The sequence below is a fragment of the Macaca thibetana genome, chromosome 6 (genome assembly GCF_024542745.1).
Source record: "Macaca thibetana thibetana isolate TM-01 chromosome 6, ASM2454274v1, whole genome shotgun sequence".
NCBI lineage: Eukaryota > Metazoa > Chordata > Mammalia > Primates > Cercopithecidae > Macaca > Macaca thibetana.
In genome coordinates this window covers 62,508,590-62,533,511 of record NC_065583.1, presented here as the reverse complement: position 1 = coordinate 62,533,511, position 24,922 = coordinate 62,508,590, and the positions used below count along the sequence as shown (strand labels likewise).

Below are 24,922 nucleotides of genomic sequence, written 5' to 3'. Positions count from 1 at the left end.
TGTCAATAATGGTATCACTCTCCACCCCAACCACAATAAAAGGGCCATCCAGGATTCTACTCTGGGAAAGAGAAACCATCTTTCTGTTAGCATAAATAAAACCAGGAGGTTATTTTTCTTTTTTGAGAACTCCTGAAAACTTTTTATTCTTATTCTTTTTTCTAACCAGCACATTGCCTGGTATATACTGCCAGGTAGGCATTCAATAAGCTTTTTTTTTAAAACAGGCAATTTATAACACTGGGAAAATTTCATTTCAGTGAAATGATAATCATGTTTTTGGAAACACTGAAATGAAATTTCACCTTATTTCCCCTTATAAATTTTACCTCATTCTCACCTTGTTACAGGTAGTAGGATAGGCATGAGCAGGGCAGGACAGAGCTCTCCCCCTACCCACTAGGAGTATCAGGTGAGGTTTGACGATTGTCACACTGCTCCTCTAAAAATGATAATTTGGCAGCCCACCCAGGGTGCCAGAGAGAGGTCATTTCCTGATGATCCACAGCTACTAAAATTAAAGTGTTAGTTGAATGCAGTTGCCAGGGAGAAAAAACTTCCTGGGCATGCTCACTAAGAGACAAAATGGCGAAATATGACCTTCCAGGTATGTGCCACCAGAAAAAGGGAAGAAAGCCTCAGACAGGCATGCATGCAACTTGCTAAACACACTGCATGAGCTCCAAGGGTAAGGGAGACACTGCGCATGCAGGAAGCCCACCCTAAGGGAAGGATCATGGGAAAGAGGCGAGCCTATAAAGCCCTAGGATCTTTGACCTTCAGGCACCCTCTTGGATCTCTTCCAAGTGAACTTTCCTTTCTTTCCTGTTCTAAAGCCTTTTAAACAAACTTCGACTCCTACTCTGAAACGGGCCTCAGTCTCTTCCTGCTTTAGGTCCTTCAAAGTCTTTCTTCTGAGGAGGCAAGGACTGAAGTTGCTGCAGACCTGCACCTATGTGCTGCTGGTAACTCAGGGTAACTCGGATCTCTTCCACCAGTAACAGCCTGACTCTAAATAATAGAAGTTTTGTCCCTGCTTTTATAAACCACCTCAGACAGACACTGGAACATGTTAGACAACATTTAAATGCTTTGGGAGGGCATAAAAAATTCTTTAAAAATTCAAGAGCTGTCATAATTGCCGGAAAGACTGGCTTCTTCAGCCCAGTGTGGCTTCACACTAGTCAGAAGACACAGATTCTGTATCCCTCCCCTACCAGGGACCTCCAGGAAAACTCCTTTGGTTGATTCTCAAGAGTCTTCCAAAAAGGCAGAGGGCAGACAAACAGACAGGGGCCGTGAACTCCTCCAACTGCCCCAGGTCTCACACAGCTGTTTATCAACAGTTTAGCTACTGAGCATGTCATATCATACTGGAGGTACCTCCTACCAGGAGGATATTAATCTCCTGCTTCCTACAAGTAACTTCCAGTACAGGAAAGAAGTCCATTCATAAGAGAAAATCAGACCAAAACAAAGAGAAGCATACCCTAAAAACAGAACTCTCTAACAACCAGATCCAGCAAAGTCTGAAGCCACTCCTACTCACTCTGAACCTCACTGGTACATGATCTATATATGTCCTTGTTTAAGTTAGTTTGAGTCGAAATTCTGTCAGTTACCCATGAAAGGGGCATGAATATTTGTATTCATCTACTAAAGCAGGCCCCTAGGAAAGTCTATTATGTAATTAAATGAATTTATCTTCATCCAGAAAAGCTGGGGAATAGGGATACTAATTAACTAAATCTTGTAATACACTAAATATGTGAACAGGCAATTTTTCAAGAATTTAAAAATATATTTTAAAATGAACAAACTTTTAGTGTTACATAAGGTAGTTTAGAATTCACCATAAAAATCACTACAATTGCCACTATCATTTTACATTTTATAGCTGTCCGAAAACAAGCATATAGTTACTTTAAAAAATCAATACCTTTTTCAGCTCAATTTACCTATTTATCTGTTTATATATATGTTTTTTTAAAAACAGTAAATGTACAGATTTCATTGCTTTTGTGCAACAAGTTCTAGAAACATATTTTGTCTGATCAAGCCGTACTAATATTTGGACTGGATACATGAGACTCTAAAATTCCAAAAATAATATTAATTCTAAGATAATCCATATTCCTCATGTATATTTAGATGAAACTGTACCAAGACATGTAACATTTGAGTTTTCATATATTGGGTGAGGTTTTTAATTACTATTTTTTTTATTTCCTACAAATATTTACAAAAAGACCATCTTGCTGGCCTAGAGCTAGCAAAACATCAATTTCAAAAAGTGAAATCTCGCCAGGTGTGGTGGCTCACACCTGTAATCCCAGCACTTTAGGAGGCCGAGGTGGGCAGATCACTTGAGGTCAGGAGTTCAAGATCAGCCTGGCCAATATGTGAAGCCCTTTCTCTACTAAAAAATACAAAAATTAGCTGGGCATGGTGGTGCACACCTGAAGTCCCAGCTACTTGGGAAGCTGAGACAGAAGAATCGCTAGAACCCAAGAGGCGGAGGTTGCAGTGAGCCAAGACTGCGCCACTGCACTCCAGCCTGGGCAACAGAGCGAGACTCCATCTCAAAAAAAAAAAAATGAAATAGTGAAATCTGGATATCTATTCCTTGCTCTCAAATGAGTCAGAAAAACATAATTATACACATACATGCATATATACATAAAGGAAGAGTAAGGCAAACATGGTATAATGTTAATGCTTGAGGAATCTGGATTAGTGTATTCAAGGGTACTTAGTATTATTCTTGAAACTTTTCTGTAAATTTTAAGTTATTTACAGAATAACTTAAACTAATCATATGACAAGGATCTTGTCATATGATTAATAGGGTAAATGATGATTTTTATAAGAACATTTATTTTCTATCTTGTGAACTTTTTTTTCATATCTTTGGCCTGCTTTGTATTTAGATTTTCACATTTACCTTATTCATTTCTAATAATTCTAAGCCTATGAAGTCTTTATCTGATTTGATAGTTCCTCAGAAAGCCATTTGCCTTTTCACTTGAGTCTATGTGATATTTCACATGATGTAATCAAATCTATCTAATGTTTCCATGAAGTATTTTGCTTTTATACTATGGTTGTAAAGCATTACTTATCTCAAGTTTACATATCCACCTGCATTTGCTTCTGGTTTGAAAAAACAAAAAGAGGAGAAGGAGATAGAAATGTATAGTATAGTAAAACTGAGAAATTATTTATATATTTCCTAATCTGATGCTCAATTTAAAGGAGAAAATAATTCTGATGAATTTTATCTTTTAAAATAGATTTAACATTTTTAACGTGACTGTGTGCTTTATCTCTGTGATAGCTGTGTAGTTACCACAGAACGAAAAGATTAAAGATGTAGACATAACATATGCATGAAAAAATTTTTTTCAAATGTTTAGACTAAAATGTTTTACAGAAGTAACACTTTTGTTAAACTTTCTCTGATATTTAAATGTAATGTGAACCTAAAATTTTATCTGGGATGTGCCACAATCTAACCGTATCCATGGCTTTTATGAGTTAGACATAAACTCGTTATGTGGAAGACAACGAATATCAATGAATATTCAGGAAGTCAGAGAAATCTAAAGCTATTCTATGTAAATATCCTGAATCGAAGTTTTCCATTTAGTAACAGTATACCACTGTGGTTGAGGCTGCTGGCTTTAGCTCTAACAAGATGGGTTCAAATTGTGGCTATGCTGTGAAATAGTTATGTGATCTAAAGCAAGTTATTTAATGTCTCTGTACTTTGGTTTCCTCATCTGTTAGCTAAGATACCAATACTTATTAACTCATAGGATTTGGGGAAAGATAAATGAGTCAATACATGTAAAACATTTGGAATTGGGACTGCTCCATCAAAGCACTCAATGCATTAGCTATTTTTTGTAATTGTGTCATGTATTTTAGTCTCATCTAAAAACTATGTCTGCATTTTGGTCAAAGGGAATAAAAACTATAAAGAATTTAAGTTTAAAACCTCAGAAGTCAGGGTTCCATTGTTATTCTTCACTAAGTGTATGGCTTTTATGCACCCAACAACAGAGCAGATAAATAACACAAAAACTACTGGGAATGCAGGGATAACATCGTTAAAAATACATAAGCACTGAAGCTTTTCATAATCCTTTTTCAGTATCAAACAGTCCAAGTATACTAAAAAATAAAAACATAAAGAAAAATACAATTAACAAACTTAAAAGCAATAGTATGAATACTTACATACCTAAATAGAGAATGTACATTTTTACAGTAATAGAACATGAACAAAAATCTACCAGGTACCTATTCACACAGAAATCATAAACTTATTCAAAATAGTGTGGCTAATGCTGTTTTATCACGATTCCACCAAATCAGAAATAAAAGTAAAATAATGATGAAAAGTGTTAAAACACTTAAGAATTAAGAACTCATTCATAGTATGGAGATTCCTTAAAGAACTAAAAGTAGATCTACCGTTCAGTCAAGCAATCCCACTACTAGGTATTTACCCAAAGGAAAAGAAGTCATTATATGAAAAAGACACATAAGCAAAGCGTGATGCCTCATGCCTGTAACCCCAGCACTTTGGGAAGCCAAGGGAGGGAGAGGATCACTTGAGCCCAAGAGTTCAAGGCCAGCCTGGACAACACAGTGAGACCTCATTTGAATTTAAAAAGAAAAAGACATATGCACAGTCATGTTTATAGCAGCACAATTCACAATTGCAAAGACATGGAACCAATCTAAGTGCCCATCAACCAATGAGTGGATAAAGAAAATGTAGTACATATACACCACAGACTACTACTCAGTCATAAAAATAAACAAACTAATGTCTTTTGCAGCAACTTGGATGGAACTGGAGGCCATTAATCTAAGTGAAGTAACCCAGGAATGGAAAACCAAATTCCATTATGTTCTCATTTATAAGTGGGAGCTAAGCTATGAGGATGCAAAGATGTACATAATAAATTTTGAGGACTCTGGGTGGGAGGAGGGAGGTGAGGAGTAAAAGACTAAATATTGGGTACAGTGTACACTGCTCAGGTGATGGGTGCAGTCTCAGAATTCACCACTCAGAATTCTCAGAATTCACCACTACAGAATTCATCCATGTAACCAAAAACCACTTGTACCCCAAAAGCTACTGAAATTTTTTTAAAAAGAATTCACTGATAACCCATGGGTAGAAAGAAATCAAAACAACTTATATCAATGTTACTGATAAAAGAACACTTCAATCCAAAAAATGGGATACCATGACAGTTATACCAGCAGAAATACTGCATCCATCTTAACCCTTTTATTCAAAAAAGAAAGTGATTTTTTTTTTAGAGACAGGGTCTCCCTCTGGCACCTAGGCTGGAGTGCAGTGGCACAATCATAGCTCACTGTAACCTCAAACTCCTGGGCTCAAGTGATCCTCCCACCTCAGCCTCACAAGGAGCTGAAATTTTGGGTACAAGCCACCAAGCCTAGCAGAACTCAGAAATCTTAATAAAGAAATTTATTAGTACTTGTTTTAGTCAGCTCAGGCTGTTATAACACTCATTTCTCACAGTTCTAGAAGCTGGGAAGTCTGAATCAGAGCACCTGCATGGTCACAGTCCTGGTGAGAGTTCTCTTCCTGGCTTGCAAATGGAAGTCTTCTTGCTGTGTCCTCACATGCAGAGAGAGAGAGACAGAGAGCGAGAGACAGAGAGAGAGAGAGAAAGAGACAGAGACAGAGAGACAGAGAGAGGCAGAAAGAGAAAAGGAAATATCTCTCATGTTTCTTCTTCTAAAGGTACTAATCCCATCATGAGGGCTCTGCCTTCACAATCTAATCACTTCCCAAAGGTCCCATCTCCAAATACCATTATATTGGAAGTTAGGGCTCCAATATACGCATGGGGTTGGGGGAGGAACAAGGAACACAATTCAGTCTACAGAAGTACTCTTAGTAAAAATGTTATAAAACCAGAAAAATAATAGAAGAAAATAAGCCCAAAAAGATGAAATATAAAATTGGTCAAGAAAAAAGTTCAATGTAATGAAATAAAAATAAACTATAATAGCCAATATAAACAACCTAAAAGCTTATACTTTTAAAAGCTCTATAGAGAAACCCCTTTTGAATCTATTTGTGTAAAAAACGTTTGTGCATGTGTGTGTATGTCTACATCTGTGTGTGTATGATTAAAAACAAGAAAAAAATGCATTCCTGAGAAATTAAAATATTTATTTAAGACTGTATATAAGTACAGGGCAACCAATCTGCCAACTTATAGAAAAGAGATCATTCCCTAGGGAAATATAAAAGTTATTAAAAACTGATCCAAATAGAAGTAGAAAGCTTGAATAATTTCCTTAGAAGAGTTTGAAAGAAGAATTTAAAAACTATCATTTTTAAAGAGAACAGAACCAAGTGATTTCACCAATGAGTTCCATCTAATTTCTAAGATGCATGGAATTCTAGTATTATTTAAACTATTCCAGGTCGATAGCAAAATATTAAAATCTCTACAATTTACTTTGGAGGTTAACATTATCTTAATACCCAAACCTGACAGTGGACCAAAAATACACATAATTCAATGCCATTAAATAAAATATAATTTCCAGCAATATATCAAAAATGTTTAATAGTTTACTCAGTAGAGTCCATTCCAGGAATACAAGAATGGACCAATATTAAGAAAGGTGTCTTCATAATTAATTACATCAAAAAACTGAAGCTTAAACCATATAACTATAATAATGAATGACAAAAAGTATTTCATAAAAACTTAGTCATCCCTAATAAGAACTAGGTAATTCAGTAACCAAATAATAGTATTTAAATAAGACAATGCTTCTTAACAAAACACATTAATACATAATAAAAATAATCCTTAGACTTCTCTGATGAAATATCTAAGAGACTCAGTATAGCCAAATGCCTCAACTACAGTAAAATTTGGCAGTAAGACAGAAGAAATTACAAATTTGAAATTTAATATATATATATTCAAAATATATATATATTCAAACTCATAAACATACATACATATGTACTATATATTCACACACAGAAATACCACCAAATTCATATATAAAAATGCATATGTATCCCTTCACAGAAAACATACACAATATACCTAATTATACATTTATATTTATTCTCTGTTAAAATTACTGGTTTACCTGTTTGGGATGTCGGAACAAGGAATTCTTATAGAAAATGTCCTTAGCCTGGCTCCATGTACCATCAATGATGATGATTGTAGAAGGATAAACAGGAGAATCTAATATAAATTCTTCCAAATTAGCAGCTTCAGCCCCAGGATATAATATTAATGTACCAGACTTCCGGCAAACAGTTGAAAGTTCAGGATCTCTGAAAAAGTTTTTTAAAAATATATCTTTATTAGCTTGTGAGGAAAAAAGGTTTTATTATGCTTACTGAATTTCCTAATAAAAGTTTCCCTATATCTAGTCATTTGTCTAATCAAATATAGGTATTAATTAGTTTATAAAGTATGAATTTAAAACACTCAAAATTTTGTGTACTCTATACTGATTTCTTCACCACAATTCTGCCACTCACCTCTAGGCTTTCCAATCCTCACTATTCTTCTATTCTTCTCTATTAAAGCTTTTCTATCCAACTGCCAGTGACATAACTTTAGCCCTTCCAAAGAATTCTTCCTTTTCTCACTAATATTTCATGTGTAATCTGATCCACTTTACCAAAGTAAACAACTGGCATTGCCTAACAATCCTAGCACAAACAATCCTAACAATCCCAGGGCAAAATCTAGTAGCAATGGAAGAACCATAAAGAGAAGTTAGGTTGCACAGGCAAGCCACATTCTCAAATTCACCTTTGTTAAAGCCAACTAAATATGGCCTGAGAAGGATTCCATACTTCTAAATTTGAGTCCTTGTGGATGAAATCTAACCTATCTTAATAGGCAGACAAGATTGAACATCTAACTTAGGAGTACGCACCTGTAACAATGGCTGAGTCTTGGCCAATCCCAGTGGCCACACTTCAACCACTTACAGACTGCTAAGTGTTCAAACTGTGTTCAAATAAGGCACACCCCAACCTGTAACCAATCCAGCTGTTTCCATACCTCACTGCTGATTTCTGTATGTCACTTCCCTTTTTTTTTCTCATCTACAAATTTGTTCTGACCACAAGGCATCCCTGGAGTCTCTCTGAATCTGCAGTGATTCTGGGGGCTGCCCGATTCACGAATTGTTCATTGCTCAATTAAATACATTTAAATTTAATTTGGCTGAAGTTTTTCTTATAACACCTTATATGATCTATTGAAGGAAACCAAAATATTTCACTTCAAAATATACTTATTTGACATACGTTGAGACGGCTGTTTAGAGGGCTTGCAAACAGCAGTAGCCTTGAAAAGCTGTTGCATCTGTAGAGAAAAACAGATGGCAGCCAGGCTTTCTCTGAGGACCTTCCCTTGTCCAGATTTAGGAAATAATAACTGAAAGTCTAACAACCTTAATTGTCTGAAAGAAATATTTACCCTCTATTCTCCATGAAGGCTGCTATCTGTGCAGTTTCATCTGCATAACAAGACCACTTGTGCTAGCCAGGCCTCCTCTTCTTCCCGTTCCATGTGTTTTTGCCATAATAACCGGCTTTGCCAGGCTCTAAGCCCCTATTCTTTCTGTAAACCTCAAGATGACATAAAAGCATCAACCATCTGGCCATTTCTTTGAGTTCTTATATCTCATAAGACTCCCTTACACATTAATAAATTTGTATGCCTTTTCTCCCTTTAATTTGTCTTTTGTCAGATGATTTTTAGCAGACCTTCAGAGGGTGAAGAGGAAGGTTTCCCTTGGCCCCTACACCATCATCCAGTTCAATTATAGAGTTTGTTGGTTCAACATTCATTCAAAAATGTGTCAAAGCTTTTTGGTACTGGAGATAAAACAACGAATGAGACACCCTTTGCCCACAAGCAAAAAAACAAAACATTAAGGGGAAAGTAGACAAATTATCATTGTTCTTGGAAATATAATTTGGACTTCCAATTTCAGCTCAGAAATAAAGAGCTTGAAAGTCATCAAGCCCATCTTCACAAGAAAAATGCTAACAAACTGAAAATTAACAACTTTTCTTAGATCCATCAGAGAACTGAGGCCCCAGGGCAAAAACTCCAAAAACCAGAGAAAAAAAAAAGTAACCATCTCGAAATAGCCCACAGCATTCTCCATAACAAAGGCCTTTCCCTCAAGAGAAACTACTTACCACAGCTTTTTTTCTACCTATTATTTAACCACAAAAAGAAATTAAGTACTAATGTATGTTACAACATACGTGTTACAACCTTGAAAGCATTATGCTAAGTGAAAGAAGCCAGTCACAAAAGTCCAAATACATTATTTCATTTATATGGAATATCAGATATCAAATATGAATATCAAATAGGAAAATCAATAGAAACACAAAGTAGACTAGTGTTTGCCTAGGATTGGGAAGGTGCAGGGAGTTGGAAACGATGGAGGGCATAGGGATAGGTAAGTAATAGTTAAAGGTAGAGGGTTTCTTTTTGAGGTGATGACATATTTTAAATTGGTGATGGTTGCAAATATCTTTGGATATAGTAGAAACCAATTAATTTGTACATTTTAAATTGGTAAGTTAAATGGTATGTGAATTACATATCAATAAAACCCTTTCAAAAAAAAAAGGGGGAGAAAGATATATGATAATACTAATCAAAAGATAATTCTAGGCCAGGCACAGCGGCTCACCCCTGTAATCCCAGCACTTTGGGAGGCTGAGGCAGGAGCACTGCGTGAGCCCAAGAGTTCAAGACCAGCCTAGGCAACACAGTGAGACCCCCATCTCTCCAAAAACGTTTAAAAATTAGCCAAGCATGGTGGCGTCCACCTATAGTCCCAGCTACTCGGGAGGCGGAGGCAGGAGGATCGCTTGAGCCTGGGAAGTCAAGGCTGCAGTGAACCATGATTGTGCCACTACACTCGAGCTTGGGCAACAGAATGAGACCTTGTCTCAAAAAAATAAAAAAAGGTAACTGCAGTAGCTATATTAACTACAGACAAAGCAGACATCAGAAGGAAAATTATCAGGATGAAGAGAGGCATTACATAATGACAAAAGAGTCAATTCTCCAAGAAGACATAAAAATCTTTTAACATGTATGTACTTAACAATTCACTGTTCACAATATGTAAGGCAAAAACCAATAGAACTGAAAAGATAAATAGACAAATCCAGTAATATAGTTGGAGACTCAGTACAACCTTGTCAGTAACTGGTAGATCAAGCAGGCAAAAAATCAGTAAGGATATTGTTGGCCTGAACAGCATTGTCAATCAACTTGATCTAATTGATATTTATAGAATAGTTCACCAACAACAAAATACACATTCCTCTCAAGTTCACATGAAACAGTCACCAAAACAGACCACATTCTGGGCCATAAAACATACCCCGACAAATTTAAAATAGAAATCATACAAAGTATGCTCTCAGACTACAATAGAATTAAATTAGAGCCAGAAAACTTGCTGGAAAACTCCACAATATTGGAGAATAAACAACACACTTCTAAATAAACCACGGGTCAAGAGATAAGTCTCAAGGGAAATTTTTAAATATTGTGAACTAAACGAAAATGAAAATACAACTTATCAAAATGTGTGGGATGCAGCAAAAGCACTGCTTAGAGGGATATTCGTAGCATTAAAACACACATATTAGGAAAGAGGAAAGACCTGAAAATCAACAGTCTGAGCTTCCTCCTTAAAAACACAACAACAACAACAATAAAAGTTAGATAGGGCTGGGCATGGTGGCTCATGCCTCTAATCCCAGAGGCAGGAGGGTCACCTGAGGCCAGGAGCTCAAGATCAGCCTGAGCAATGTAGCAAGATTCTGTCTTGACCAAAAAAAAAAAAAAAGGCTAGAGAAAGAAGAGCAATTTAAGCCTAAAACAAGCACTAAAAAAAGAAAAGAAAGAGTAAAACCTAAGATGGAAATCAATGAAGTTCAAAATAGGAAGACAACAGAGAAAATCAATGAAACCAAAAGCTGAGTGTTAACAGAAGGAATTGTGTCCTCCCCAAAATTCAAATGTTGAAGTCCTAACCCCTAGTAGCTCAGAATATGATGGTATTCAGAGACTGATAAATCACCTTTAAAGAGGTGATGAAGTTAAAATGAAGCCATTAGGGTGTTCTCTATTCTAATCTAACTGATATGGTTATAAGAGGAAATTTGGACACAAAAGAAGAGATGGCAGGGGCACACCTGTTCAGAGGGACAACTATGTGAACAAGCAATGAGAGGGCAACCAACCGCAAGCCAAGGAGACGCCTCAGGAGAAACCAAATCTACTGACCTCTTGATCTTAAAGAGTTCTAAACTCAAGAACTGTGAAAAATAAACTTCTCTTTGGCCACCCAATATGTCGTATTTTATTATGACAGTCCTAGCAAATTAATACACTGGTTCTTTGAAAAGATCAATTAAATGGATAAAACTACACCTAAGGTAATCAAAAAAAAAAAAAAGAGCAAAGACACAACTACCAATATCAGAAATAAAAAACTGGGATCATTACTGATTCTATAGTCATTAATAATAAAGAAATACTACAAAAAACTCAATGCCCACAAATTTCATAGTTCAGAGGAAATTAATTCTTTGAAAAACAAACTATCAAAACTCACACAAGGAGAAACAGGAAAACTGAAAAGCTCTATGTCTATCAAAGAAACTGAATCAATAATTAATAATCTTCTAAAAAAACAAATCACCAGGCCCAGGTGGTTTCAGCAGTGAATTCTCTCAAACATTTCAAGATGAAATGGTATCAATTCTCTACAATCTCTTCCAGATAATAAAAACAGACAGAACATTGCCTAATTCATTCCATAAGGCCAGCATTACCCGCATATCAAAACCAAATAAAGGCACTACAAGAAAGGAAAACTATAGATCAATATCCCTTATGAACATAAACACAAAAATTCTCAACAAAATACCAGCAAATTAAATCCAATATGCATAAAAACTTATCTACCATCACAAATCAGATTTATTACAGGGATGGAAGACTGGTTTAACATTCAAAATCAATAAATGTAATCAACCACATCAATGGACTAAAGAAGAAACATCAAAGGACTGTACCAATTCACAAAGAAAACGTACTTGACAAAACCCAAAGCCCACTCATGAGAAAAATTCTCCACAAGCTAGGAATAGGGGAGAATGGCCTCAATTTAATACAGAACATTTGCAAAATACCTATAGCTAGCATTATACATAACAGTTCTCTAAGACTGAGAACAAAACAAGGATGTCCTCTCACCACTGCTATTCAACCCCTAGCTACTGAAATAAGAAAAGGGAACAAAAGACATACAAACTGGAAAGATGAAATAAAACCATATATATTCCTCAGATGACATAATCATCTATATAGAAAAGCCCATGGAACTGACCAAAAAAATAAAAATTAAAAAAAAATAACCTCCAAGAACAAGTAAATAAGTACAGCAAGGTCACAAGATATAAGGTTAATATACAAAAGTCAACTGCTTTCCCACATACCAACAATGAAAAATTCACATTTGTAATTGTTTTAAATACCATTAAAATAGCCCTCCAAAAATGAAATTCTTAGGTGTGAATCTAATAAAATATGTAAAGTACCTGTATGTGAAAAACTACAAAACACTGATAAAAAGCAAAAAGGACCGGGCACAGCAGCTCACATCTGTAATCCTAGCACTTTGGGAGGCCAAGATGAGAGGATCACCTGAGGTCAGGAGTTTGAGACCAGCCTAGTCAACATAGCAAGACCCCATCTCAATTTATTTTTTAAAAAAAATTATGTTTATATGAATGAACAAAAAGGTTTAAAATCTGTTATCTAATCTTCTACTAAAAAAAAAAGAAAAAAAGAGAAATTAAATCCGAAGCAAGAAAAAAATTGACAATGAAGAGTAGAAATCAATTAGAAAATCAAACAGAGAAAAATACAAAGCCAAATCTTGGTTCTTCAAAGAGATCTACCGAAACAGACTAAGAAAAAAGACAAGACACAAATTACCTAAATCAGGAATTAAAAGAGGCTACCACTACAAATTCTACAGACATGACAATAACGATAAATAAATGCTACAAGCAACTTTATGACAATAAATTCAACAATTTAGATAACTTGTACCATTTCTTTGAAAGGTACAAAATATAAAAACTGACACGAACATAAATAGAAAATATGAAATTCCTTATGTTTAATAAATGAATTATATTTGTAAGAAAAAAACCATCCCACAAATTATAATATGATCAGGTGGGTTTTATCTTAGAAATAGAAGGGTTTTAACATGCAGAAATCAATCAATATAACACACTATATTAACAGAATTAAGGAGAGAATCTACATGATCAGTTCAATAGATGGATTTCACAAAATTCAACAAACACCCATTCATAATTAAAATTCTCTGCACTTTAGAAACTGATAAATTACATTGTATAACATGGTTATTAGAGTTAACAGATTGTATACTTGAAAACAGCCATGAGGGCAGGTCTTAAATGTTATCACTGCAAAAAAAAAAAAAAAAAGTAAAACTATTGTTATAAATTTGTTTAATACAGTGGTTGCCTTGACATCCATTTTAGGCCTGACATAAGTTATCCGTAATCCAGCCAACCCTGTCACCTTTGGCCTAGTTAAAACTTTCTCTCCCTGTGTGGTGTTTGCCATATAGCCTACTTGTTCCTCACTAATCCAAAACCCAACACATCCCATAGCTGCTGACCACAATAAAACCCAGAGTCATATGAATAATACCAGAGTCATATGAATAAGCTCCCCCTTCACATTGTTCTCTTTAAACTAGCCAGTCCACAACCCACAGGGAAATCCCAAGGGATAATCCCCACAGACCTTAATAAAGGCATAATCCCACAGGTCTCCTCTTCCCGCCCACCCAGCAGCTGAATCCCCTATTTCCAGACTTCCCTTTGGCCTCACATTGGCATCCTAACCTCTCTAGTATCTATGTGTAATAAACTTCTTTCCTTTCATGCATTTTGGCTTCACTTCCTCATTGTGTCTCTCCTGACACAGCCATACTATAGTATTCTCAACATTATTGAACGTTTTAAACAAATCTTAACTGTGTGAGGTGATAAATGTGTTAATTAGCTTGACTGTGCTAATCATTTCACAATGTACACATACATCAAAACATCATACTGTACATGATAAATACAACTTTTATCTATCAATTATCCTCAATAATGCTTGGGGGGAGAAACATACAGCTAATATCATAGTTAATAATATCCACAGAGTTTGGGACCAAGGTAAAGATGTTGGCTTTCACCACTTCTAATAAACATTATACTAAAAGTATCAGTTATTGCAATGAGGCAAGGAAAAAGAAAGGATAAGTATCAGAAAGGAAGAAATATAAATGATCCCATTTGCAGATGACAATGCTGCTTACATAGAAAGTTCCAGGGAATCTACAAAACAATTTCTACAACTAACAGATGAATTTAGAAAGTTACTGGATACAGGGTTAATATATAAAAACCAATTGTTTTCTTATATACTAGAGGCAAAAATTTACAAAGGACACCAAAAGCAGTAAGTCTCTTAATCATTCCCCCATGATTTCATCATGTACTCTAACAAAAGCCTAAATTAATCATTCAGTTACTACATTTATATTGACAATTCTAATCTGCTTTAATTTAAAATTCATCAGCAAATAATAATTTATTGGCCAGGCACAGTGGCTCATGCCTGTAGTCCCAGCTGCTCAGGAAGCTGAGGTGGGAGGATCCCTTGAGCCCAAGAGGTGGAGGTTGCAGTAAGCCAAAATTGCACCACTGCATGCCAGACTGGGCAACAAAGTGAGATCCTGCCTCGAAAAATAATAATAATAATAATTTACTAAGTAAGCACTATATTAGGCACCATAGGGAGAAAAAAAACTGAACTAAATCTAATACAAGAACCCTACCAAAAAAAAATGTTGTGGAAGATATTTAAAAAAAAAAAAAAGAACCCTACCATCTACCAACTGGAAGGCACTTTTAACAAAAATGATATAAGCACCAAGTATATTTGCCTTTTAAGTTAAACATACTTTAAGTTAAAACATACTTTTAGGTTAAATATTCCTTTGCTTACACATTATTTATTTTTTTATTTCTGATTTTGTTTTGTTTTGTCTTGTATTATTTTGTGTGGTCGGGGGTTAGCAGAACTTAAATTTTTGACTAATTTCCACTCTTTAGACCACGAATAACCCGAAAGAAATGAATAAGTTGAACGAAACCATTTTTAAAGATCTGTGTAGAAAAGAATTATTTACATTGCCCTAACAGTTAATTTACCTTTCTTCACTGAAGCGACGACCAATCTTTACTTTACACTTGTCCTGGGGGAGGCATGCTGCTAGTAGAGGAACTGTACGCAACACTTTGTTTTCCTTTAATTAAAAAATGAATTGAAACATAGATTTTTACTTAGATATACACACTTTTAAATATTTTATAATGAACATCTGATTCATAACTTTATGTATAACTTTTACAAGCCTTTTACTAAAGACCACAGTTTAATAAAAAGAGGTAAAATTTCTCTGATTTATCAGTATTAACCATAACACAAGCATACCTTTTTATTCTATTTGGGTATGTTTACGGGTTTACTGATCAAAGAAGATTACATTAATATATATAATGATTAAAGATTATTAAAATGTAAATTTGTGTTTAACTAAATTGAATCATTTATTCTGACAAGTTTTTCATTTCACAAGTAATTACATTTTGCACTATGTCAGCTTGAAGATAATTGCCTAGATCTTTATGCCCAAACAGCAAGGAAGTGCTCAGAAAACAAAACAATGGGTTCTTCCCAGCATAGCCTCTTTATTTAAATTAAAAATTTTTTTAAAAAAGGAAAACAAACAACGTGGTATGTCGAAGGGACATAGAAGTCAATCTTAAAGAGCTCCCAATGGCTAAAACTGAACAATCTGAGCAACAAAATAAATAACACAGTACTGGATTATAACCCAAAGTACAAATTGGAGTCCGGAATGATATAAATAAATGACTTAATAAATAAATGGGGGAGAAGAAACAAATCTTCCTTACAAAAGAATTCCAAATAATAAATGTAAACACTACCCCCTCCAGAAGGTGGAGCTTAATCTCTTCCTCCCACTTGAGTGTGGGCTGGATTTATGGCCTTCCTTCCAAAGAATATAGAGTATGGAAAGAGAACAAAAAAAATAACTTTAGAGTGGAGAAATCTGGTGGCCGTTTCTGAAAATGCCATTAACTTGACTGTCATCAGTGGTTTCTTCAATGTCCTAGCTTCCAACACTGGAAACTATCTTTCTTGTTGCCACGAGAATTCTACCTTGAATCCCATAGAGCCATGTGATTAGTCACTCTGCCTTAGGTGGTTTTAGGACATTTTCCAATGTTTAATACAGTGTTCTTCTCCCCTTACCATCACCATGAGACTGTGACACAGACTTAATCACTTTCTAAACCTTTATCAAAGTAATACATGTATATATGTCAAATTAAATAGTGCCAAAAGATTTAAAATGCCACAGTTGTTCCCAGATGTACTCCCCAGTACCACTTACTGGAGGCAATCACTTTAACTCTTCTGGCTATTTCTTCTGGTAGTTACCTCCATATAACCACATAATAAACATTGTTTTTCTATTTCTTATCAATTTTAGATATTATCCAAAATCTACCAGTTATCATCATAACAGCTAATATTAAGGCACACAATTCTAAGTGCAATACACAGACAGAAATATATCTTTTGTCATATCCATTTTACTAATGAGGAAATTGAAACACAAAGATGTTAATTAACTTGCCCAAAGTTCCATAGTTTATAGAACTATTAAGAATTTGAGCTTGGGCAGTCTAGCTCCACAGCCCTTAAGTACTGCCTCTCATAACAAATGAGGATTTAGCTATCTAACACCACTCCTTCCTCTCACATCTAATATTATTAGTTAAGTCAATAAAGAGTGTTACATCTTCACGACTAAATATACATTATTCACAAAGGCCAAGTCGTTTAACATTTCTTTCTCGTAAAGCTTTTTGTTATTTTTGAGATAGCTTTTCTGTTTTTATCCTTAAGTAATTTTATATATATGTATACCTACTCTTTGAAATGCTCCATCATATCACCTCCATATCATCTACTCCACCAAGTCTTCTTTTCCCAAAGCCCCCTCCTAAAGCCTATCTAAATGGTTTTTAATAACTTTTTTATGGGAGAGTCAAAAAACTAGCATATCCTTTTATTGGAAATGGTGTGCTGAAGTTAAGCACAGGCAGCCCAGCACTCATAAGTTAGATGAAAACTGGAAAATTCCTTTGCTGAGAATGGCTGGGCAGGGTGGCTCATGCCTATAGTCCCAGCTCTTAGGGAGGCAGAGGCTGGAGGATACCTTGAGCCCTGGGTTTGAGACCTGTCTGGGCAATATAGTGAGACCCCATTCTTAAAAACAGAAAAAAAAAATAATAGAAAGTTCTTTGCTGAGAAGGAAAAACTGTATGGATGCATTTGTATATGCATAAAATATATTTGTAGCACACACAATGATGAATGCATCATCTAAACCATAGATTAATGGTAAAAAAAAATAAATTAAAAATAAGATATTTGAAAACATTTAAAAAAAAAAAAAGGCCAAGCATGATGGCTCATGTCCACAATTCTAGCACCGTGGGAGGCTAAGGCAGGAGGATCATTCAAGGCCAGGAGTTCAAGACTAGCCTGGGCAACATAGTGAGATTCCATCTCTACAAAAAATAGAAAGAAAACATTAATATTGCCACAAATCAATGAAAACACCCATATTAAAAAAGCTATCTTATATCTGGAACCACACAATAATGAAAAGGCGCCATACTGTGTCTACTGCAAAATGAACACAGTACTTACCATCAAATCTCAAGTGGTTTGGGGTTTTGTTTTGTTTTGTTTTTTAAGATAGGGTCTTGCTATATAGCCCAGGTGAGAGTGCAGTGTCACAATCATAGCTCATTGCAGCCTAAAACTCCTGGGCAGAAGGGATGCTCCCACCTCAGCCTCCCAAGTAGCTAGGCCTATAGGCATGTGCCACCACACTTGGCTAATTTTTTTATTTCTTTATAGAGATGGGGTCTCACTATGTTGTCCAGGCTGGTCTCAAACTTGTGGGCTCAAGTTATCCTCCTTCTTCAGCCTCCCAAAGTGCTTGAATTATAGGCATGAGCCACCACTCCCAGCCTCAAAAGTCAGGTTTTAACCAAAACTGCTATGGCCAGCAAGCTATCATTTTACATAAATTTTGAGCTGTACAATGTTTTAAGTTTAAATGCAGTAAAATAGTGCTAGTGACCAAAATTGTCATAATCCTGACAAAAGCATGATGCTGTTAAGACTGAGAAAAAGGTTAGGCCAGGCGCGGTGGCTCACGCCTGTAATCCCAGCACTTTGGGAGGCTGAGGGGGCAGATCACGAGGTCAGGAGATCAAGACCATCCTGGCTAACATGGTGAAACCCCGTCTCTACTAAAAATACAAAAAATTAGCCGGGCATTGTGGCAGGCACCTGTAGTCCCAGCTATACTTGGGAGGCTGAAGTAGGAGAATGGCGTGAACCCAGAAGGCAGAGCTTGCAGTGAGCTGAGATCGCGTCACTGCACTCCAGCCTGGGCAACAGAGCAAGACTCCATCTCAAAAAAAAAAAAAAAAAAAAGGCTGAGAAAAAGGTTGCCCACCGAGAATTGTTTGTACATGGGAGGCAGAGATTGCAGTGAGCTGAGATTGTGCCACTGTACTGCAGCCTGGGTGACAGAGGGAGACCCTGTCTCAATAAATAAATAAATAAATAAATAAATAAATAAATGTTTCATTATTTGAAAGAGATAAAAGATTAATTTCTTTTATACTTCTGTTAAAGTCTTCAAGTGATCCAGACTTGAGAAATTTAAAAAATAATTATTCCTTCTTAGAACGCTTCACTGGGTCTATGATAACCTCAGTTCCTAAATACTGAAAGAGTTTTAACTGTAGTTTACACTAAATATACTTCACAGTATGCATTGAGTAGTTTTGTATTAATTATAACTTCCTCCCCTCTTCATTAAGCAGCTAATCAAAAGTTACAAACACACATACACGCTGGCACACATGTATAATTGTACCTGTACAAGAGAGTATTAATTTTAAAATCTTTACCTATAACATGCATTATGAAATATACAAGTTTCTTCTATTCATCTAAAATAAACCAAAAATTTATTTATACATTCACTTTGTAAGAGTAAAATGCCAAAGTTACCTCTACTGTAGCAAGAAAAGACATCAAGGAACATACGCTATGACCAAAATTTAAAAAGCAATGATTTTCTTAGCTCTTTATTCACAAAATCTCCTTATTTCTTCATACAAAATTATTGGAGTTTTACATTTATATACTATTCAGTAACATAGATTTTGTGAAATGTTATCTCTCTCTAGAGCATATGACTCTATACTACCACATGAAATTAAAAAGAAACTATTTTTTTCCAAAGAGAAAGTATTTATCATCAACTTCTTTTCAGAAATGCTAAAGAGCTGGTAAAGATAAGTATGTTTATCTTCGTGTTTCCTCTTGTGGACTCATATTCTATTTGAAATCATGTATTTTACAAAATCTTACCTCTGCCGGATGCTGAATTATGTACAAATGGGTAGAGATATGCAGAGGTTGCGCTGGGAGAAATGGACACAAACACACTTTCTGAGGCCGGCTGAAGGGTAAAAAGAAAAATAAAACTGGTAAATTTTAAAAATACAATGATATAACAATTTTTAAAAATGAACTTAATCCCACTGAATTTATACAAAGAAGTTTGCTAAAGCTGCATTCTTTTCAAAATGAAATACCAAAACTGAATTTAATCAATCAGACTTTAGACATGAGAATTTGGAGAAATTCAAGTAAATTCTTTACCACTTATATAGATTAACGTACCTCAAAAAAAAAAAAAAATCTTACCTTAGTTATATTTAGAGAAAGAATACCTATAAGTTATCTGGTCCCTTTATTCAAAAAATGACACTTCTGATTTGCATTCCAAATCAAGAAGAGATCTCACATCAAAGAGAAACCTGGCAACTCTTCTATATCACTTTAAGTTGAGTAAACAATAAGATGATAAAATATTAAAATACAATTACCATGTAGAGAAAAATACTAATCAAACTTAGCCATCAACCAATACAGAGAGCTTAACAATTGGGAGAAGAAATTCAAATAGACGCCACCAAATTGTATTTGGCTAGAATTATACCAGAAGAGTATTTGCCTTTTCCATTTAACTTACCTTTTCTTACTGTTTGTCATTTTTATTTTACTTACTTTTTAGTGCTTTACTATTGTTTAGGTAACTCTTACACACAATATAAAGTTCGAATAGAATTAAAGGGTATACCTGCTATCTCTGTCCTCCAGCCTACGGTATTCTCTTCCTTTAGGGGCAACCAATGACCGGTTTTTTATGTGTCCTTCCAAAGGTATTATATGAATAAACATTTATATTTTACCATTAAATACTACATTTGGTATGTGTATTTATAACATGAAATTCATGGCCAGGCACGGTGGCTCACGCCTGTAATCCCAGCACTTTGGGAGGCTGAGGCAGGTGGATCACCTGACGTCAAGAGTTCGAGACCAGCCTGGCCAATGTGGTGAAACCCCATCTCTACTAAAAATGCAAAAATCAGCTGGGCATGGTGGTGGGTGCCTATAATCCCAGCTACTCGGGAGGTGGAGATAGGAGAATTGCTTGAAACCAGGAGACAGAGGTTGCAGTGACCTGAGATTGTGCCACTGCATTCCAGCCTAGGCGACAGAGCAAGACTCCATGTCAAAAAAAAAAAAAAGAAAGAAAGAAAGAAAGAAATTCATTAAGCAGTCGGATCCCAGATATGGGAGTAAATGTTTCACAAACGATCACAGGCAGGTGTTATAGCCATTACAACAGTATACAAATGAATGCTATATTAAAGGGAATTTCCAATACCATACATACAAGCTGACCACTGTTAACTCTTTCCTCAATTTTACTTATTTGGAATTTTAGACTGAGGTTAAGAAATGCTTATTAGTAAACCATACAGTGTGGGTAAATTGGCTCAAACATCTGTTAAATACACCCTCTCATTCTGCAAGAAACTGCCAAATCTATGCTCTGGATGAAGAAATTATTCAGATATCTTAGGCAGAAGTAAAATCATATTATACATGACTCCACCTCCTCTTTCCAACCCCACTGAACCTGGAATGGAAGCTTAACCCAAGGAAAATCAATACACCTGATTTCCAGTGACTTCTGAGATGATTCGCTATGATTGTTCTGCCCCACACTGGATTTCCTCTCAGGAATATAAGGAGATTTTTGAGATAGAAAGTCTTTCTGTGGTCACAAGAGTAAACACAAAAGAGGGACAGACACCAGTTGATGGAACTGGGTGCACTGACAAACAGATCAAGCACTGCTATAAGAAAGGATTCCTCACTCAGTAGAAAGAGGAACAGGATGAGGTACATTCAAATTCTAAAAACCGAGATTCTGACTTTTTTTATTAAGTTAACTAAAACCAAAAACTAAAATGATTCAAAGAATAAATACATCACAGAACAGAAGAACCAAGTAAAAACTGATGTTTCTCCAACCTAACCAGGCAAATTTAAATGAAGTATCTATATCCTAATAGTATTTCAATGTGGTGGGTGGGGTAGAGTTTGACTTTGAATTTTTTTAATAAATCTATTCAAATGTTGACTGAAGAAAAGTTGTTAAGCCCATAAACATTAGCTTCTATCTTAAAAAAAAAAAAAAAAAAAAAAAACAGAATCTCACTCTGTCACCCAGGCTGGAGTACAGTGGCACAAACTCAGCTCACTGCCACCTCTGCCTCCTGGATTAAAGCGATTCTCATGTCTCAGCCTCCTGAATCGCTGGGATTACAGGCACACATCACCATGTCCAGCTAATTTTTTTTATATTTTTAGTAGAGAGAGGTTTTCACCACGTTGGCCAAGCTGGTCTCGAACTCCTGACCTCAAGTGATCCGCCCACCTCAGTCTCTCAAAGTGCTGGTGAAACAGAAAATTTTCCTTGACCCCTTCCTGGGCCTCATGACAGGAGTGCCTCACTTACTCGGTCCACAGCTCTCAACCCCTGGTGGGACAGGGAGCAGCAGGTGAACAGGTGCAGGAGCCAGAGCTAGCACTTTTGGGTGCTGGCAGGAGCAAAACTCCGTGGGCTCCCCCCCACCGCAGTGTCTAGGGGGGTACTCGTGACCCCTGAAGCCCCAGAGGGCATGAGTTACAGTGCTCCTTTAGCTTTGCCGCTCACACCTGTGGCACCCAAGCTCTTGTTCAGCATCCAGTAAAAATCGGGTCACACGAATGAATTGAAGAGTGGTAAATACGGAGGATTTTATTGCCAATGAAAGTGGCTCTCAGAGGGAAGGAGAGCTGGAAGAGGGATAGAGCAGGAAGGTGATCTTCCCCTGGATTCTGACTGTCCCCCACTGGACTCTCCGAAGCAACACCATTAAGCCATCCCCCTGAGGTCAAGCTGCTTTTCTCCAATGTCAAACTGCAGTCGTACCATACAGCTGCCTTTCCTCCTCTCCCTTTCTCTTCCCTCTGTCAGTTGAGTCAGGGGTTTTTATGGGTACAGGATGGGGGTGGAACAGGCCATGTGTGGTTTTGGAAAAGACAACATTCGAGCGGGAAAACAGGAATGCATGTTCTCACTTTGGGGCATAGTTCCAGGCTTGAGGGTGGGGCTTTGCCAGGGACCTTGCCCTTTTCTGCCCAGAATTTCTCTGCCTCCTGTTCCTATCACTGGGATTACAGGTGTGAGCCACGACACTCAACCAATTTTAATCTTTTACAGATAAAAGTCCTAACTTGTATCTGTAAAAGATTAAAATGTTATTGGGGCAACACAGAGTGTTTTTACCTAAAAGGTTGATTTCTAACCTTTAGTAGATGAACTACCTATTACACTGTTTTTATAATATATATTATCATTCATCAAATGTGTTATGCAACATTTGTTATTAAAGTGAGTCTAACTTCAATTCATTTTGGGGATTTTTAGAACTACACAAAACCACAATATACCTGAAGTTCCTCAGTAGTATCACAAAATCAACTTATTTGAACTGCCCTTTTTAAACATTCTACAAAAATTGATAATTTATCCTCAATGGACTCAGTGAAAATGTCAAATAAGATGAATTTTTTTCTTTTTTGAGACAGGGTCTTGCTCTGTCACCCAGACTGGGGTGCAATGGCACAATCAAAGCTCACTACAGCCTCAATCTCCCAGGCTCAAACAATCCTCCCACCTCAGTCACCCAAGTAGCATCTGGGACTAGAAGCACACACTATCACATTTGGCTAATTTTTTATTTTTCTGCAAAGCCAGGGTCTCACCATGATTCCCAGGCTGGTCTCAAACTCCTGGGCTAAAGCAATCCTCCTGCCTCGGCCTCCCAAAGTGTTGGGATTATAGGCGTGGGCCACTGCACCTGGAATTTTTTTTTTTTTAATAAATCAAACTGTAATATTTTGGCCTTTTAAAATGCAGCTTTAAATATCTAAATTAACAACCAGGTGTGGTGATTCACACCTGTAATCCTAGCACTTTGGGAGGCTAAGGCAGGCAGACCACTTGATCACAGGAGTTCAAAAACAGCCTGGGCAACATAGCAAAACACTGAGCATGATGGTGAGCACCTTTAATCCTAGCTACTTGGGAGGCTGAGGCCAGAGGATCACTTGGCCCAGGAGATTGAGGCTGCAGTGAGCTATGACTGCACCACTGCATTCCACCCTGGGTGACAAAGCAAGATCCTGTCTCAAAAAAAAAAAAGAAAAGAATAGAAAATAGAAATAACTAAATATAACTCTCTATAAAAATCAAGTTATCTTCGTATCTTGGAACTATCACGCACGTCCATGTGAAGAGACCACCAAACAGGCTTTGTGTGAGCAATAAAGCTTTTTAATCACCTGGGTGCAGGCAGGCTGAGTCCAAAAAGAGAGTCAGGGAAGAGAGAGAGGGGTGAGGCCACTTTATAGGAGTTGGGTAGGTAGTGGAAAATCACAGTCAAAGGGGTTGTTCTCTGGCAGGCAGGGGCGGGGGTCACAAGGTGCTCAGTCGGGGAGCTTCTGAGCCAGGAAAAGAAATTTCACAGGGTAATGTCATCAGTTAAGGCAGGAACTGGCCACTTTCACTTTGTTTGTAATTTTTCACTTGCTTCAGGCAATCTAGAGGTATAAGTGCAGGCTTGGGCTCAGAGGCCTGACATTCCTGTCTTCTTATATTAATAAGAAAAATAAAACAAAATAGTGTTGAAGAGTTGGGGCAGCAAAAATTTTGGGGGGTGGTATGGAGAGATAATGGACGATGTTTCTCACGGCTGCTTCAAGCGGGATTAGTGTCAGGGTGGGAACGTAGAGTGGGAGAGATTAAGCTGAAGGAAGATTTTGTGGTAAGGGGCAATATTGTGGGGTTGTTAGAAGGAGCATTTGTCATATAGAATGATTGGTGATGGCCTGGATGTGATTTTGTATAAAATGAGACACTAAACAGAAAACACAGAGTCCAAATAAGAGAAGGAGAAACACAGGTATTAAAGGACTAAGAAATTCGGAGGACCCAGGACATCTAATTAGAGAGTGCCCAAGGGGGTTCAGCATAAGTACTTGCTTGGTTCGCAAGTTTTTGGGCTCTATCCTTGAGTTTTTTTATGTTGTCATATGCCAGGTCAGACTGATTTAGGTAAAAACACTCTTCATTA

The 24,922-nt window shown here is 36.5% G+C and overlaps 1 protein-coding gene across 3 annotated transcripts in view; it reads right to left on the bottom strand.

The window, feature by feature from the left end:
* Window positions 1-24,922, bottom strand: part of DTWD2 (DTW domain containing 2) — a 160,225-nt gene that overhangs the window by 94,488 nt on the left and 40,815 nt on the right. For 2 of the 3 annotated variants that reach the window (XM_050795784.1, XM_050795786.1), the window contains exons 2-5: window positions 19,752-19,842; window positions 15,407-15,501; window positions 7,171-7,363; window positions 5,599-5,658 (exon numbers count right to left, since the gene is read on the bottom strand). In XM_050795784.1, the coding sequence (XP_050651741.1) occupies window positions 5,599-5,658; window positions 7,171-7,363; window positions 15,407-15,501; window positions 19,752-19,842 (439 nt within the window). The remainder of the gene's footprint in view (window positions 1-5,598; window positions 5,659-7,170; window positions 7,364-15,406; window positions 15,502-19,751; window positions 19,843-24,922) is intronic. The other variant, XM_050795785.1, reaches the window with a different exon arrangement.